General features: G+C 39.5%; 1 protein-coding gene across 10 annotated transcripts in view; it reads left to right on the forward strand.

The window, feature by feature from the left end:
• The window catches only part of SCMH1 (sex comb on midleg homolog 1 (Drosophila)), a 166,284-nt gene that overhangs the window by 127,125 nt on the left and 19,992 nt on the right, over positions 1-19,167 (forward strand). For 9 of the 10 annotated variants that reach the window (XM_010862680.1, XM_010862681.1, XM_010862682.1 and 6 more), the window contains one exon: positions 1,673-1,799. The exons of the other annotated variant lie outside the window; for it this stretch is intronic. In XM_010862680.1, the coding sequence (XP_010860982.1) occupies positions 1,673-1,799 (127 nt within the window). The remainder of the gene's footprint in view (positions 1-1,672; positions 1,800-19,167) is intronic. 10 annotated transcript variants of the gene reach the window in all.

Consider the following 19,167-nt stretch of genomic DNA (forward strand, 5'->3'; position numbering starts at 1 on the left):
GAACCCCCATGAAATCCTACCAACTCAGTAAAGTTGAACTATTTCCTTTCTTTCCTGACTCATTGCTCATTTAGATTTTTACTTGTGGCAATATCAAAAACAGGAGGAAATGTCCATGTCCTATGCATGCTTTGTATGTTATATAAGAGTTTGCATGACTGCTTTGACAGGCAACGCCATCCTGTATATGTGCCTGCTGTCATTGGGCTCTCTCTCTGATACACTCCGAGAAGGCAGTCAGGTTTATACAGCTCCCAGAGTGGACCCTACATGTGACATTTAGTAAAAATGGATTTCTGGATCTCAGTGATGGTTATGTTTTCCTTGCATTCAGAAAGGCTTTTTAGAAAACTGTTTCTTTGAGGAAAAAACAACCTTCTGTGATCTTTCTCCCCCAGAGATTGCCCAGAACAGCATAGAGGAGATACTAGATTTTTCTCAAATCATTATTACTACTCCCATTATTGATATTCTATACTGTATGCTTCATTGAAAGACATTTATGATACTTATCATATGCCAAGTATCATGTCAGAATGGTAAGCAGAATCAGACCCTCAGGGAGCACCAAGCTAATAGGGGACACCAGTATATAAATATATAGCGAAAGTACATTGTAACAAATGCAACCATACAAAGTACAGAAATGGCACAAAAGAGACAGTAACTAGAGGACACCTAGAAAGGCTTCCTGGACAAACAGATATTTATAAGGTAAAAAAAAGGTATTCTAGCAAAACAGATGGTTTATTATTATAAAGGCAAGGACTAGATAAAACTGCAGGTTTTAGGGAAGTACTATAGTTAGAGATTACTGGAATACAAGGTTTAAGATAAGAAATGGCAGGTAATAAGCCAAAGAGGTAGGTAGAGGAAAGTAGTTTGTGGAATTAGGGGAAGGGATGTTTCCATTTTCAACAGAGAAACAAACTGATGTCAAAGTAGACTTAGGTCGCAGCATTTTTTTTTCCTTTTTTGCTTTTTTTCTGTCTAACTAATAAAAAAATCCAGACTTCAGATAATAATACTGAATACATATAAAAGATAGTGAATTAAGCCCTGGCTATACAGAAGCCCAGAATCTTATACATAGATTGAGAGAATATTTACTAAGCATCTACTATTTTTGCAGCTTTGAACAAGAGGCTATTTGGGGGGGGAAAAAAAAAAAAATATATATATATATATATATATATCATATGATATCACTTATATGTGAAATCTGGGATACAAATGAACTTATTTACAAAATAAACACACTGATATAGAAAACAAACTTACGGCTACCAAAGGGCAAAGTGGGAGAAGAGCTCGGTTGGGAGGTTGGTATTACCAGATGCACACTACTATATATAAAACAGATAAACAACAAGGTCCTGCTGTATAGCACAGGGAACTGTGTTCAATATATCGTAATAACCTGTAATGGAAAAGAATCTGAAAAAGAATACATATGTGTGTTTGCATATATATCTGACTCACTTTACCGTATACCAGAAACTAATACAACATTGTAAATCAACTATACTTCAATTAAAATAAAAAAGAAAGAACACAGTCCCATCCACAAACGTATTCCAGTTTCATGGGTGCATTGAGTGCTAAGAATAGAGGAATGAGAAGACAAGTTACCTATCATGGGTAGCAAACTTTTCCTCATCCATTTTGACAGAGGAAACCTCGGACTTTGCTGAACCCACCACCCACCTCACCAACAACCAGCACCCCTGAACCGGACACCAGCACTGTACCCCAAGATGCTGCCACCATACCCAGCTCAGCCATGCAGGCCCCCACAGGTAAGAGCAGATCACAGTATTAGCTGCAACAGGCCCCAGGCCCCAGGGTCTGTACTGTCTCTCATACTGTACCAATAATTAGCCCCCTGCTGGGGCACACGCACTTAGTCGTGTCCTACTCTTTCAACTTCATGGACTATAACCTTCCAGTCTCCTCTGTCCATGGAATTTTTCAGGCAAAGATACTGGAGTGTGTTGCCATTTCCTCCTCCAGGGGCTCTTCCCAACCCAGGGATCAAAGCTGCATCTGCCTGCATCTCTGGCGGATTTTTACCCGCAAAGCCATCAGGGTAGCCCAATTAGCCCCCTATCCATTTATAAATCTAAACAGAATCTTTAAAAATTTTTAATTTGATGTTTGAAATAACTTCAGAGACATCTCCATTCTGTCAAAGTGATCCAAGAAACTTCGGTAGATGTTCTGTGAACTTACAGTTGGGGATCTAGGGCTTGGGGGTGGGATGGACATGAAGCCAGCACCAGGAGCTCACTGGCTCAGTTTGTAATTATACCCATCCTTTCCAGTTTGGGATGCTCCCTCCTTAGTGACCCTTTCCAGAACCCTTCCAGCGTTATAATTATTCTGCCACCACTCAAATATGTATGACACTGCTCTGGTTTTTTTAATTTTTGACGGTGGCAATTTTTGGTACTGTGAAAGTGTTTTTTATTTTGGACAAATCAGTGCATGTTTGATTCAAAGCAAAATCTGATAACCATAGTGAGTGGGTAATCACTTGGGTTGTGCATATCTGTTCCCATTTCATAAACTATATGAAGGTAATTCTAAAAGAGCTACCCCTTTAGAATAGATGTACAGCCTCCCAGTGGGGTAACTATTGACAAAAAGAACAATATTCATTTTTATGTGTAAATTAAGATACATGTGTGAAAACGTCTTCTTAGGGAAATCTAAGGAACTGGAATGAATGATCCTCATGGAAGTTAAGGTAGCCTTTTTCTTAGGAGTTGAGTTTGTCTCCACCCTAGAATGTTAGTGCTTGAAGGGAAGCCCAGTGCTTCCCTTTGGAAAAGAACAGAGCCTGCTGGTAACATTTATGTTCAGCTCTCATCAGGGTACTATCACATTATTTCTCCAAATGTGTCTTATGCATCTAGCCTCAGCCAGTTACTGGGTTTGCTTAGTCCAAAAATGTTACTAGATTGATAAACAAAGCTTAGCTTAGCTCCATGGATGAGGAAGTAAAGATAGAGGAACACCTCGGCGAAGATATTAATTCCATTTTCTAACCTATAACATGCCCACTAGATTCCTGTATACCTGCTTGTTTACTCCATATGATTCTAAATATCAGTTAGGTGCCTGGATGCATTTTCAACAAAACCTAGATGATTCATACTAGTGGAAGCCTCATGACTGTGCCTCACTACTCATTTAAAATGATGTAACTCATCTCTTTTGGTGGTCACTATGCTGAAATCCATCCCTTGGTCTGAATCTCATAGCTAAGAAAAATGGCAACTTCACTTTGTATCCCTGTTTCTTGCTCTTGGCCAGGCTATAGCAGTTTTCACTGATCACTGTTTCACCATCCTGACTGGACCTTTGCTCTTTCTGTGTGATCTTGCTTTCACTTCCTTTTCTGATCTCAGTTTACACACCTATACAATGATACAGTTAGTCCAAGTTACCTTTATAGATGCTTCAACTGTTAACAATAAAAGCTATCATAGATTGAAAGCTGTGTGCCATGCTATATCCTTTATTACCAACCTTTCATTTTTTTAACTGCACAACACTTTTTATTTTCTTCAGAATTATATACATGAGAACAGTTTAAAGGAAAAATAGACTACAAGAATTATTATAAAAAGAAGAGGAACAGACCCCCTCTATCCCCTGTCATTTACTTCTCACAGAAGGCAGTCACTTTTAATTTAGCTGATTCTTTTATTTACTTTCATATATGTAAATAGAATGCTTATAATGGCTTTTTTTTAAACTTGAGGTATTTTTGTACCAACACACTTTAACTTTTCCTTTTCTTTTTTTGGCAACCCAGGATTTAACTCTTCTTAATCTCTGCCTGTTACCCACCCACACATACTTCCCTGTCTTAATAAGATGATATGATTATGATTAGATTGAAATTCAATAGTGTGTTATTGTAACTTGTTTTATGCTAGTCTCAATTGAGCCATGTAGAGTACTATGATTACTTTTCCTTTGTTGTACAAAACTTTGTTTTAGATTAAATCTTGACCTTTTTTGTTATGTGTTTATTTTGCTATGTACTTACTAGCTCAGCCTTACAGTCTCTTACTGCTGTATACATCTTTCTTCTTTATGTTCAAGCATGTTCATCTCTCTTTCGTGTTATCCCAGTTTGCTCCTTTATTTTACAATGTAATCTTTATTTTACCATGGAATCTTCCCTAGATTTTTATTTTCAGTTTTGTGTGAAGCCTGTTTATTCTCTTTGAAGCTTCTCTTCATCCCCATTATTCTGAAATTTCACTTAGAATATGAGTATTTTTACTCACCATGTGAACATATAGTGTGCCCATTCCATCATTTGGTTTCTTGAAACTTTATTAAATTCATCAATGATTTTCCCTCACTTTTTATCTACTTACTCTTCCTGGCATATGTTCAGATGTTGAACCTCCTGAAGTCATCCTTTGTATTCTTGACCCTCTTTCTTCTTATTCCTATTCTCTTTGTCTTTTTGTTCAACTTTCTTCAAGCTTTCCACAACTGTATCTTCTAAACTCTTTATTGAGTTTCTTATTCCTGGCAATTTTTTTTAATTATCATTATTTCTCTAGTGGCATTTTCCAAAGGGTATTTGGTAGAAAACTAGTCCTGCAAAATGCTCTGCATAAAGGGACTTTACATACATTTAGGAATTTGGTCACATATGTTTAGAAAATGCCTACACTCTCCTTACTCACTCTTGGTATTTGCATCTGCTATGAAGAACTCTTGTTTTATCGATTTTTTACTAGATTATTTTTCTTTTTTAGATTCACAACAAATTTGAGCAGGAGGTATAGAATATATTTCCCATATACTCCTTACCCCCGACACGTTTCCCCTTCTCCATCATCAGCATCCCCCACCAGTATAGTGCATTTGTTCATTGATGAGCATCATCACCCCACAAGGTCCATAGTTTACATTAGAGATCTTACTTGGTGGTGTACTTTCTATGGATTTTGACAAATATATAATGACAAGTATCCACCATTATAGAATCTTACAAAATAATTTAACTGCTCTAAAAATCCTTTGTCCTCTGCCTAGTCATTCTTACCTCCCCACTCATCTCTGACAGCCACTGACCTTTTTACTGTCTCTATAATTTTACCTTTTCCAGAATGTCATAAAATTTAAATCATTCAGTATACTTAGCCTTTTCAGATTGGTGTTTTCATTTAATGATATATATTTAAATTTCCTCTGTGTCTTTTCGTGGCTTGATAGCTCACTTCTCAAGTGCTGAATAACATACCATTGTCTGGCTATACCAGCAGTTTTATAGTTTGAATTTTATGTTCAGGTCTGTATCTATTTTGAGTTAATTTTTGTGAAGGGTATAAAATCTATGTCTAGGTTCACTTTTTTGTGTGTGTCTATCCAGTTGTCTCAGTACTATTTGTTGAACAAACTTGAAAAAACGTATCTTTGTTCCATTGTACTGCATTTGCTCCTTTGTCAGAGATCAGTTCACTGTATTTGTGTTGGACTATTTTTGGGTTCTGTTTCATTGATTTGTCTGTTCTTTCACCAACGCCAAAGCAAAACAGTGCCCAGTTGTGGATATGACTGGTGATGGAAGTAAAGTCCGATGCTGTGAAGAACATTATTGCATGGGAACCTGGAATGTCAGGTCCATGAATCAAGGTAAATTGGAAGTGGTGAAACAGGAGATGGCAAGTGTGAACATCGACATTTTAGGAATCAGTGAACTAAAACGGACGGGAATGGGCAAATTTAATTCAGATGACTGTTACATCTAAACTATGGGCAAGAATCCCTTAGAAGAAATGGAGTAGCCATCATAGTCAACAAAAGAGTCTGAAATGAGTACTTGAATGCAGTCTCAAAAACAACAGGATGATCTATGTTTGTTTCCAAGGCAAACCAGAAATCAATACCACAGTAATCCAAGTCTATGCCCCAACACACTAATGCTGAAGAAGCTGAAGTTGAATGGTTCTATGATGACCTACAAGACCTTCTAGAACTAACACCAAAAAAAAAAGATGTCCTTTTCATCATAGGGGACTGGAATGCAAAAGTAGGAAGTCAAGAGATACCTGGAGTAACAGGCAAGTTTGGCCTTGGAGTACAAAATGAAGCAGGGCAAAGGCTAACCGAGTTTTGCCAACAGAACACAATGATTGTAGCAAACACCCTCTTCCAGCAACACAAGAGAAGACTCTACACGTGGACATCACAAGATGGTCAATACTGAAATCAGATTGATTATATTCTTTGCAGCCAAAGATGGAGAAGCTCTCTATACAGTCAACAAAAACAAGAATGGGAGCTGACTGTGGCTCAAATCATGAATTCTTTATTGCCAAATTCAAACTTGAAGAAAGTAGGGAAAACCGCCAGACCATTCAGTAGACCACTAAACCAAATCCCTTATGATTATACAGTGGAAGTGACAAATAGAGTCAATCTATTAGATTGAATAGATTAGATCTGATAGAGTGCCTGAAGAACTGTGGATGGAGGTTTATAACATTGTACAGAAGTCTGTGATCAAAACCATCCCCAAGAAAAAGAAATGCAAAAAGGCAAAATGGTTGTCTGAAGAAGCCTTATAAATACCTGAGAAAAGAAGAGAAGCGAAAGGCAAAAAAGAAAAGGGAAGAAATAGCCATCCAAATGCAGAGTTCCAAAGAATAGCAGGGAGAGATAAGAAAACCTTCCTAAGTGATCAATGCAAAGAAATGGAGGAAAACAATAGAATGGGTAAGACTAGAGATCTCTTCAAGAAAATTAGAGATACCAAGGGAACATTTCATGTAAAGATGGGCACAATAAAGGACAGAAATGGTATGGACCTAACAGTAGCAGAAGATATTAAGAAGAGGTGGCAGGAATACACGGAACTATACAAAAAAGATCTTAATGACCCAGATAACCATGATGGTGTGATCACTCACCTAGAGCCAGACATCCTGGAGTGCGAAGTCAAGTGGGCCTTAGGAGATATCACTATGAACAAAACTAGTGGAGATGATGGAATTCCAGCTGAGCTATTTCAAATCCCAAATGGTGATGCTGCAAAAGTGTTGCACTCAATATGCCAGCAAATGTGGAAACTCAGCAGTGGCCCCAGAACCTGAAAAGATCAGTTTTCATTCCAATCCCAAAGAAAGGCAGTGCCAAAGAATGCTCAAGCTACCACACAATTGCGCTTATCTCACATGCTAGCAAAGTAATACTGATAGTTCTCCAAACCAAGCTTCAGCAATACGTGAGCCATGAACTTCCAGACTTTCAAACTGGATTTAGAAAAGGCAGAGAACTCAAATTTCCAACATCCGTTAGATCATCGAAAAAGCAAGAGAGTTCCAGGAAAATATCTCTTTCTGTTTTATTGACTATGCCAAAGCCTTTGACTGTGTGGATCATGACAAACTGTGGAAAATTCTTAAAGAGATGGGAATACCAGACCACCTGACCTGCCTCCTGAGAAATCTGTATGCAGGTCAAGAGGCAACAGTTAGAATTGGACATGAAACAACGGCAACAGTTAGAACTGGACACGAAACAATAGACTAGTTCCAAGTCGGTAAAGGAGCCCGTGAAGGCTGTATATTGTCACCCTGCTTATTTAACTTATATGCAGAGTTGCTGCTGCTGCTACTGCTAAGTCGCTTCAGTCGTGTCCGACTCTGTGCGACCCCATAGACGGCAGCCCACCAGGCTCCCCCGTCCCTGGGATTCTCCAGGCAAGAATACTGGAGTGGGTTGCCGTTTCCTTCTCCAATGCGTGAAAGTGAAAAGTGAAAGTGAAGTCGCTCAGTCGTGTCCCAACTCTTAGCGACCCCATGGACTGCGGCCCACCAGGGTCCTCCGTCCATGGGATTTTCCAGGCAAGAGTACTGGAGTGGGGTGCTATTGCCTTCTCCGATATGCAGAGTATATAATACAAAATGCTGGGCTGGATGACGCACAAGCTGGAATCAAGACTGCCGGGAGAAATAGCAATAACCTCAGATATGCCTATGACATCACTGTAATGGCAGAAAGCAAAAAGGAACTAAAGAGCCTCTTGATGAAAGTGAAAGAGGAGAGTGAAAAAGCTGGCTTAAAACTCAACATTCAAAAAACTAAGATCATGGCATCGGGTCCCATCACTTCCTGGCAAATAAATGTGGAAACAATGGAAACAAGTGACAGACTTTGTTTTCTCGGGCTCCAGTATCACTGCAGATGGTGACTGCAGCCATGAAATTTTTTAAGACGCTTGCCCCTTGGAAGAAAAGTTCTGACCAATCTAGACAGCATATTAAAAAACAGAGACATTACTTTGCTGACAAAGGTCTGTCTAGTCAAAGTTATGGTTCTGGTTTTTCCGGTAGTCATGTATAGATGTGAGAGTTGGACTATAAAGAAAGCTGAGTGCTGAAGTTTTGATGCCTTTAAACTGTAGTGCTGGAGAAGACCCTTGAGTGTCCTGTGGACTGCAAAGGGATCAAACCAGTCAATCCTAAAGGAAATCAGTCCTGAATATTCATTAGAAGGACTGATGCTGAAGCTGAAGTTCCAATACTTTGGCCACCTGATGCGAAGAACTGACTGATTGGAAAAGACCCTGGGAAAGATTGAAGGCAGGAGGAAAAGGGGATGACGGAGGATGAGATGGTTGGATGGCATCACCGACTCAATGAACATGAGTTTGAGCAAGCTCCAGGAGTTGGTAATGGACAGGGAAGCCTGGCATGCTGCAGTCCGTGGGGTGGCAAAGTGTCGAATATGACTGAGCAACTAAACTGAACTCAACTCACCAACACCATACTGTCTTGAAGTTGGGTAGTATCAGTCCTCCAACTTTGTCCTTCCCCTTCAGTATTGTGTTGGCTATTCAGGGTTTTTCCCTCTCTGTATAAACTTTAGAAGCAGTTTGTTGATAGCCACAAAATAACTTGCTGGGATTTGGATTGGGATTGCCTTGAGTCTATAGATCAAGTTGAGAAGAATGGGCATCTCAACAATATTGAGTCTTCCTATCCATGAACATGGGGATATCTCTCCCATTTATTTAGGTTTTTTATTATTATTTTACTCATCAGAGTTTTATAGTTTTCCTCATATAAATATTGTACATATTTTGCTAGATTTATACCTGGGTATTTTATTTTTGAAGGTGCTACAAGGTAAATGGTATTGTTTTTAATTTCAAATTATACTTATTCATTACTGTTTTATAGGAAAGGATTGACTTTTGTATATTTATACCTTGCAATCTTGTTACAACTGCTTATTAGTTCTGTGAATTATTTTTGCATTCTCTCCATAGATGATCATGTCATCTACAGACAAAAGGAAGTTTTATTTCTTCCTTCCCAAACTGTACATCTTTTATTTCCTTTTCTCATCCTATTACATTAGTTAGGACTTTGAGTACAGGGTTAAAACCTGTGGTAAGAGGAAACATCCTTACCTTGTTCCTGATCTTAGTGGGAAAACTTCTAGTTTTTCACTGTTAAGTATGATGTTGGCTGTGGGGGTTTTGTTGACATTCTTTATGAAGTTGAGGAAGTTCTCCTCTCTTCCTAGTTTGTTGAAAGTTTCCATCATGAATAGGTCTTGGACTTTTTGCCACATGTTTTTTTCTGCATCTGTTGATATGTGATATTTCTTCTTTAGCTTCTTGATGTGATAGATTACATTGATTTTCAAATGAAGAGTTTGGAAATACATACATGCAATAAACTCCATTTGATTTTAGTGTATAATTCATTTTGCATGTTGTTGAATTCAGTTTGCTTATATTTTTGTTGAGGATTTTTGCCTCTGTTCATGAGAGATATTGGTCTGTAATTTTCTTGTGAAGTTGTTGTCTCATTTTGGTGTAGCAGTAATGCTGTCCTCATAAATGAGCTAAGAGGTACTCTCTCTGCTTCTGTTTCTGAAAGAGATTATAGAGAATTGGTAGAATGTGGTTTTTTTTAATGTTTGGCAGAATTCACCAGTAAATCCCATCTGAGCCAAGTGCTTTCTATTTTGGAAGGTTATTAATTATTGATTCAGTTTCAATAAATATAGGCCTATTCAGAATGTCTTTTTCTTTTTGTGTGAGTTTCGGTAGAATGTGTCTTTCACCAAATTGGTCCATTTCATCTTGATATCAAATTTGTCAGCATAGAATTAGTCATAGTACCTTTTAATGACCATGGATCTGTAGTGATCCATCTCTTTCAATATCTGATATTAGTAATTTGTGTCATCTCTCTTTTATTATTAGCATATCTAAAGGCTTATTGGTTTTATTGATCTTTTCAAGGAACCAACCTTTGGTTTGGGGCTTCCCTGCTGGATCTGACACTTAAGAATCTGCCTGCAATGCAGGAGACCTGTGTTCAATCACTGGGCCTAGAAGATCCCCTGGAGAAGGGAATGGCTACCCACTCCAGTATTCTTGCCTGGAGAATTCTATGGACAGAGAAGCCTGACAGGCTACAGTCCATGGGGTCACAGAGGTAGACACAACTAAGCAACTAACACTTTCACTTTCAACCTTTTGTTTCATTGATTTTTCTCTCTTGACTTCTAATTTTCATTCATTGATTTGTGCTCTAATTTATACTGTTTCTTTTCTTCTGCTTATTTGGATTTAGTTTTCTTTTTAAAATTTCGTGAAGTGGAAGCTTAGATTATTGACTTTAGGTCTTTCTTCTTTTATAATGTATGCACTCAGTGCTGTAAATTTCCCTCTATTCACTGCTTTGGCTGTATCCCACAGATTTTGATAAGTTATGTTTTCATGTTCATTTAGTTGAAAATATCTTTAAATGTCTCTTGAGATTTCTAATTTGACCCACGTGATACTTAGAAATATGTTCTTTAAGCACCAAGTATTTAGCGATTTTTCACTTATCTTTCTGTTTCTGATTTTTTGTTTAATTCCATTGTCATCTAAGGGCATACATACTGTATGATTTCTGTTCTTTTAAATTTGTTAAGGTATGTTTTGGGCTTCCCTGGTAGCGTAGCTGGTAAAGAATCCCCCTGCAATGCAGAAGACCCCAGTTCGATTCCTGAGTCAGGAAGATCCATTGGAGGATAGGTTACCCACTCCAGTGTTCTTGGGCTTCCCTTGTGGCTCAGCTGGTAAAGAATCTGCCTGCCGTGTGGAAGACCTGGGTTTGATTCCTGGGTTGGAAAGATCCCCTGGAGAAGGGAATAGCTACCCACTCCAGTATTCTGGCCTGGAGAATTCCATAGACTGTATAGTGCTTTTTATGTGTTGGTGAATGTTTGATGTGACCTTGAGAAGAATATGTGTTCTCTGTTGTTGGGTAAAGTAGCCTCTAATATCAATTATATCCAGTTGACTGATGGTGCTTTGGAGTTCAACTATGTCCTCCTGCCTGCTGAATATGTTCATTTCTGATAGAGGACATATCAAGATCTCCATCCATAATAATGGATTCATCAATTTCTCCTGCAAGGAGGAAAAATTCATCTATTTCTCCTGTGTCAATTTTTGCCTCCCATATTTTGTTGTTAGAGGCATACACCATAAGAATCGATATGTCTTCTTGGCTGTTTGACCTTTGATATCATGTAATGCCCCTTTTTATCTGAAAACTTTCCTTGCTCTGAAATCTGCTCTGTCTGAAATTAATAAAGCTACTCCCACTTTCCTTTGATTACTGTTAGCATGGCATATCTTTCTCCATCCCTTTATCTTTAACCTATATGTGTCTTTATATTTAAAGTTGGTTTCTTTTAAACAACATGAAGTTGGGTCTCATTTCTTGATCCACTTTGAGAATCTCTTTCTTTTAACTGATGTACTTAGATCAGTTCAGTTCAGTTGCTCAGTTGTGTCTGACTCTTTGCAACCCCATGAATTGCAGCACACCAGGCCTCCCTGTCCATCACCAACTCCCAGAGTTCACTCAAACTCACGTCCGTCAAGTCAGTGATGCCATCCAGCCATCTCATCCTCTGTCGTCCCCTTCTCCTCCTGCCCCCAATCCCTCCCAGCATCAGAGTCTTTTCCAATGAGTCAACTCTTCGCATGAGGTGGCCAAAGTATTGGAGTTTCAGCTTTAGCATCAGTCCTTCCAAAGAACACCCAGGGCTGATCTCCTTCAGAATGGACTGGTTGGATCTCCTTGCAGTCCAAGGGACTCTCAAGAGTCTTTTCCAACACCACAGTTCAAAAGCATCAATTCTTCAGCGCTCAGCTTTCTTCACAGTCCAACTCTCACATCCATACATGACCACAGGAAAAACCATAGCCCTGACTAGAGGGACCTTTGTTGGCAAAGTAACATCTCTGCTTTTGAATATGCTATCTAGCTTGGTCATAACTTTCCTTTCAAGGAGTAAGCGTCTTTTAATTTCATGGCTGCAGTCACCATCTGCAGTGATTTTGGAGCCCAAAAAAAGGTCTGACACTGTTTCCACTGTTTCCCCATCTATCTGCCATGAAATGAAGGGACCAGATGCCATGATCTTCGTTTTCTGAATGTTGAGCTTTAAGTCAACTTTTTCACTCTCCTCTTTCACTTTCATCAAGAGGCTTTTTAGTTCCTCTTCACTTTCTGCCATAAGGGTGGTGTCATCTGCAAATCTGAGATTATTGATATTTCTCCCGGCAATCTTGATTCCAGCTTGTGCTTCTTCCAGCCCAGCGTTTCTCATGATGTATTCTGCATATAAGCTAAATAAGCAGGGTGACAGTATACAGCCTTGACGTACTCCTTTTCCTATTTGGAACCAGTCTGTTGTTCCATGTCCAGTTCTAACTGTTGCTTCCTGACCTGCATACAGGTTTCTCAAGAGGCAGGTCAGGTGGTCTGGTATTCCCATCTCTTTCAGAATTTTCTACAGTTTGTTATGACCCACACAGTCAAAGGCTTTGGCATAGTCAATAAAGCAGAAGTAGATGTTTTTCTGGAACTCTCTTGCTTTTTCCATGATCCAGCGGATGTTGACAATTTGATCTTTAGATCATTGACATCTAAAATGTTTGTTGATATAATTGGATACATATCTACCATATTTATTACAGTTTTTTATTTTTTTGCCCTTGTACTCTGTCCTATTTTTGTCTTACACTATTTTTTCTGCCTTTCATGGCTTTTAATTGAGCATTTTATATGATTCCATTCTTTCTCCTTTCTTAGCATATCATTTTTACTTCTTTTTTACTTTTTAAAATGATTACCCTCAAGTTTGTGATATACATAAGGAATCTAAGTCTACTTTCAAATAACATATACCACTTCACAGATATAAAAATCCTAATTCCTCCTTTCCATCCTTTGTATGATTACTGTCATTCACTTCACTTAGGAATAAGTACACATAAGCATGTATATATACATATACATGCAAACATATATAATCTAATATATTGTTGCTATTTTTATTTTGAACAAATATCTTATCTGTTATATCGAGCTTCCTGCATAGCTCAGCTGGTAAAGAATCCACCTGCAATACAGGAGACCCCTGTTCCGTTCCTGGGTTGGGAAGTTCCCCTGGAGAAGGGATAGGCTACTCATTCCAGTATTCTTGGGCTTCCCTGATGGCTCAGGCGGTAAAGAATCTGCCCGCGATGCAGGAGACTTGGATTCGATCCCTGGGTTGGGAAGATCCAAGTGGCAACCCACTCCAGTATTCTTGCCTGGAGAATCCCTATGGACCAAGGAGCCTGGCAGGCTACAGTCTAAGGGGTCACAAAGAATTGGACATGACTGAGCAACCAAGCCTCCATCTGTTAGATCAGTTAAGAATGAGAAAATTAAGTTCTTATTTTGCCTTCACCTATTCCTTCTCCTGCTCTTCTTTTCTTTGTGTAGATCCAAGTTTCTGACCTATGTTATTTTCCTTCTATCTAGAGAGTTCCGTTAACATTTCTTACAAGGCAGGTCTATAGGCAGCAAACTCCTTTGGTTTTTGTCCGAGAAAGGGTTTTTTTCTCCTTCACTTTAACTTTTCAAGGTACAGAATTCTAAGTTGATAGGTATTTTCTCTCAACCCTTAAAATATCTCACTCCATTCTCTTCTTGCTCACACGGCTTCTAAAGATGTAAGAATGGAGATTCTTGGGGATTCTCCTCTATAGATAAGATGGTTTTTTCCTCTGAAATCTTCAAGATGTTATATCTTTGCTTTTCTTCATTTTGAATGTAATATGCCTAGACGTAGTATTTTTGGTCATGTATGCTGTTTGGTGTTCTCTGTCCTTCCTGGATCTGTGCTTTGGTGTCTGACTGTAATTTGGCCTTCAAATATTCCCTCTGTTCCTTTCTCTCTTCTCCTTCTGATCTTCCCATTATGTGTATGTTCCTCCTTTTGTATGTCCCACAGTTCTTGGATACTCAGTCTGTTCTGGGTGGGTTCTTTTTTCAGTCTTCTTTTTTCTTTGTTTTTCCATTTTAGAAGTTTCTGTTGAGATGTCCTAAAGTTCAGCAATTCTTTACTGTGTCCAGTCTCCTAATAAGCCCATCAAAAGCATTTTTCATTTCTATTTCAGTGTTTTTTATCTCTAGCGTTGCTTTTTTATTTTTCTTAGAATTTCCATCTTCTGCATATATTGCTCATCTGTTTTGCATGCTCTCTGCTTTATTTATTAGAACTCTTAGTGTAATAATTGTAGTTGTTTTAAAATTTTTATCTAATAATTCCAATATCCCTGCCATGCCTGAGTCTACTTTTGATACTTGGTCTGTCTCTTCAAACTGGATTTTTTGCATTGTAACTTCTTCCTGATAGCCAGGTATAATGTACTGGGTAAAAGGAATTGTTGTAAATAGGCCTTTGGTAATATAGAGGTAAGGTATGAGGAAGGAGAGATATTCTATAGTCTTATGATTAGGTCTCAGTCTTTCGGTGAGGCTGTGCTCTTAGACTGTGAACTTCACCAGTGCTTCTCAGTCCCCCTCATCTCCCCTTAGATGGGACAAGATGGCTGGAGGGGGCTAGACTTGGGTATTTCCCTTCCCCCTGGTATGTTAGTCTCTGATCAAACCCCAGCAGGTTAAACTCTGGTAAAATAATTCTCCTGAGGGTAGACCTTGTTAAAAAGGACAGAATGCTCTGGCATACCTTTAAATGGCTCCTTTTCCTCCCTACCCCCTGCTGGAAGCATGAGGGGATTTTTCTCCGATATTCACTGTGAGAACCTGGTTGAGCTTCTGGAGGTAAAACTCACAAAAGTGTGGGATGCCCCCCGCTACCCCATGAGTGGATCCCCCTGAAATTTTTCACTCTGAGACTTGTTCACACTGAGCTTCCAGCAATTCATCAATTGTAGTTTAGATTTTCCTACCTCTGCACTAGTTTCTGTTCAGGTTTCTTTTTAGTAAATTGTGATTCTCTGTATTCATCAGTCTGTCTCTTCAGACTTGATGGGGGGCAGCAGTTTGCCCTGTGACCTCACGTTTCTGATGGATTTTAAAAGGATTTTTCAGTTTGTTCAGCTTTTTACTTACTGTCAAGATGAAGTGGCTAATTCCACGCTCCTTACATGCTGGACCCTTCTCCGAATTTTTTTTTACAGCCTCAAATTCCAATTTCATGGATGCAGTAGAAAACCAAAGCATGTGCTGTGCTTAGTCGCTCAGTCATGTCTGACTCTTTGCAACCCCATGGACTGTAGTCCACCAGGATCCTCTGTCCTTGGGGATTCTCCAGGCATGAATGCTAGAGTGGGTTGCCATGCCCTCCTCCAGGGGATCTTAGCAACCCAGGGATCGAACCCAGGTCTCCTGCATTGCGGGTGGATTCTTTGCCATCTGAGCCACCAGGGAAACCCCAAACCAAAGCATGACAGTGTAAAAAAATATCTTTATGACCTTAAGATTGGGAAATATTTTTAAAATAAGACAATAAGCATAAATTATAAAACAGAAAGTATTTAAACTTCCCTGGTGGTCCAGTGGTTAAGAATCTGCCTTGCAATGCAGGGGACACGGGTTTATCCCTGGCTGGGGAACTAAGATCCCACAGGCCACAGAGCAGCTAAGCCTGGCACTACAACTACTGAGCCCGCATACTCCGGAGCCCATGTGCCACAACTAGAGAGTCTGTGTACCCCAAGGACATATCCTCAGTGATGCAACTAAGACCCAGCACATCCAAGCACTGGGACGACCCAGAGGGATGGTACGGGGAGGGAGGAAGGATGGGGGTTCGGGATGGGGAACACGTGTATACCTGTGGCAGATTCATGTTGATGTATGGCAAAACCAATACAATATTGTAAAGGAATTAACCTCCAATTAAAATAAATAAATTTATATTAAAAAAAACCCAAACAAATAAATACATATTTTTTTTAAAAAGAGAGAAAAAGTACATAACCTTTCGGTAGCTAGAAAAGATAATATCAGTATATTCAGCCATATTAAAATTAAAGCAGAGAAAGCTTGTCTCTCTTCCATTTGGTATCAGTTTAGGTGGCTCAGCTGGGGCTGCAGGATCCATTTCCAAGATGATTCATTCATGCAGCTAACAAAATTGGTGCTGGCTGTGGATTCTCCTCTCCACAGATGTCTCCAGCAGGTAGCTTGGGCTTCCCCATACCAGGGTGACTGAGTTCAAAGAGCAAGTGTCCCCAAGAGACAGGAAGTGGAAGCTATCATTTTCTTAAGGCTTGAGCCCCAAAATTAACAGCGTTTCATTTCTACCATATTCTATTGATCAAGCAGTCAAAGCCCAGATTCAAGAGAATGGGAGTAGACCCCATATCTTGATGGGAGGAGGGTCAAAGAATTTTGGACCATATTTTAAAACCACCTCAGTCCACTCTCTGGACATAAGTTATTTTTCTCACTTGGAAAATGTATTCTTCCCTTTGCAATGTTCCCCATTAAAGGTCTCATCCCTTTACAACATCAAACTTCAGATCTAGGATCTCATCATCGAAATCAGAGCCAGGCAAATGGGATCTCTCTGGTGCAGTTTCTTCTCAAACTGAAGACCTGTGACCTAAAGAAATGTGTTGTATGCTCCCCATATAACCTGCATACAGTGGTGGGATAGGCATAATAACTTATAGATACATTTGTTGAAAGGGCAAAAAAACTGGAGGCACACGCAGTCACTGGTATGTAGAAATCCTGAAATCCAGGTGGGCATATGTTGCCAATTCCTTGATTAGATCCAATGCTTTCTGGAAGTTGTTTCCATGGCTTTTTGGTTTTGTCCTCTGAGTCATCCTTCCTTTTCCATAAGAAAGCCGAGATTGCCTTCTCAGTCTTCTTCCTGATTGTAAAAGGTTGTGGATCCAAAGAATTCTTTTGTTTTGTACCATCTCAGTCCAAGCTGGCAATACTACTGCCAGAATGATTCTCTTAGAAACTTGAGAATTGAAACTGAAAAGATCTTGAAGAGGCTGTCAGTGTGGGCTTAAAGGAAAGAGGAAAGTCTCAATGAAAGATGGAGGACGGGGGATACCTGCTAGGTAATGAAGGAAAGTGTGATAACACTTTCACCCGCACGAACATGGAACTAGGAAGTTTTCCTGATGAACTCAGTGAAATACTAGATTTCCAGACAGAGTCATGAAGTGCCACCTGGCTTCTCACTGCCTGTGATAAAATGTAAGATGAGAGAGATGAGCTTAAAAAAAAATTAAACATTTTAAAGTCCAGGACTCACAATATGGAAATGTTTCTCATTTCCAGTCTCTCCAGAAGGCAAATAATCCTAAATTAAGAAAGGGTCAAAACCAGAATGGGACAATAAAAATCTTTGGTTAAGATGTCAGAATGACTTAAGACTCTGTTTCACAGACTCTTTGAGATCAAAAGGCCCTCTGAAAATCTCAAGGGCAAGTCTCACAGATTCTCTTCCTTAAACAATAGGATTTTTAAAAATCTTCAGGGCATTGTCTAACAGCAGCTATGAGGAAGACCAAAGTAGAGAAAGGCTTGTCTTCAAAAGATTTGTGACTGTGGCTTTTGACTAAAGAAATAAATCTCAGTAGTATTCATAGAAAACCACCCAAGTTTCATTCTGGTGGAAGCATTACTATCTCAGGCTAAGAGAGCCAGAGATGATACAAAATGAACAGAATCGTTTGGACCCCAACCTTTTACAGGCTTCTATTCAAGGCCCTCTCAACTTTACTCATAATCTTTCTGTGGTCTTTTATGCTGCTTTCTGCTTCCCAGTCCCAAAGCCAGGGTCGTGTGTGTTGGGCTTTTGTTACTGCAGCGCCCTGTTTCTGGTACCACAGTTTGCTCCAGCAGTCTTCTCCTACGTAACAAACCACTACAAAACTTCACGGCTTACAACAACAACGTGGGCAGTGCTGAGTGGCAGCGGCTGGTCTCTCTTCCCTGCAGTGTCAGCTGTGGTGGCTTGACCAGGACTGGAGGATCCACTTCCACCAAAGGGCTGACAGGCTGTCTCTGGCTGTTGGTTTCTCTTCACATGAACCCACCACAGGCTTTGCCTGCTCACACGTGGTGGTCAGGTTCCAAGAGTGAATGTCCCAAGAAGAAATAAGTGGAAACTGCCAGTAAAATTTACATACAGTGAAATGTACATATCTTTATATATCATTTGAGTTTTAATTAATGTTAATACCTATGTAGCCGCAGCCCCAATCAAGCTAAGAGTCATTTCTACCACCCCCTGGAAGTTACCTCATGCCTCCTTAAAGTCAGTCTTCACTCTCACCTTTATTCCAACTTCTGTCACTATAGTCTAGATTCTCTTGTTTCTGAACTTAATATGCAGATGACACCACCCTCATGGCAGAAAATGAAGAAGAACTAAAGAGCCTCTTGATGAAAGTGAAAGAGGAGAGTGAAAAAGTTGGCTTAAAGCTCAACATTCAGAAAACTAAGATCATGGCATCCAGTCTCATCACTTCATGGCACATAGATGGGGAAACAGTGGCTGACTTTATTTTGGGGGGCTCCAAAATCACTGCAGATGGTGATTGCAGCCATGAAATTAAAAGACATTTACTCCTTGGAAGGAAAGTTATGACCAACCTAGACAGCATATTAAAAAGCAGAAACATTACTTTGCCAACAAAGGTCCGTCTAGTCAAGGCTGTGGTTTTTCCAGTAGTCATGTATGGATGTGAGAGTTGGACTATAAAGAAAGCTGAGCGCCAAAGAATTGATGCTTTTGAACTGTGGTGTTGGAAAATACTCTTGAGAGTCCCTTGGACTGCAA

Source organism: Bison bison, unplaced genomic scaffold (assembly GCF_000754665.1).
Source record: "Bison bison bison isolate TAMUID 2011002044 unplaced genomic scaffold, Bison_UMD1.0 scf7180017864484, whole genome shotgun sequence".
Taxonomy (NCBI): Eukaryota; Metazoa; Chordata; class Mammalia; order Artiodactyla; family Bovidae; genus Bison; species Bison bison.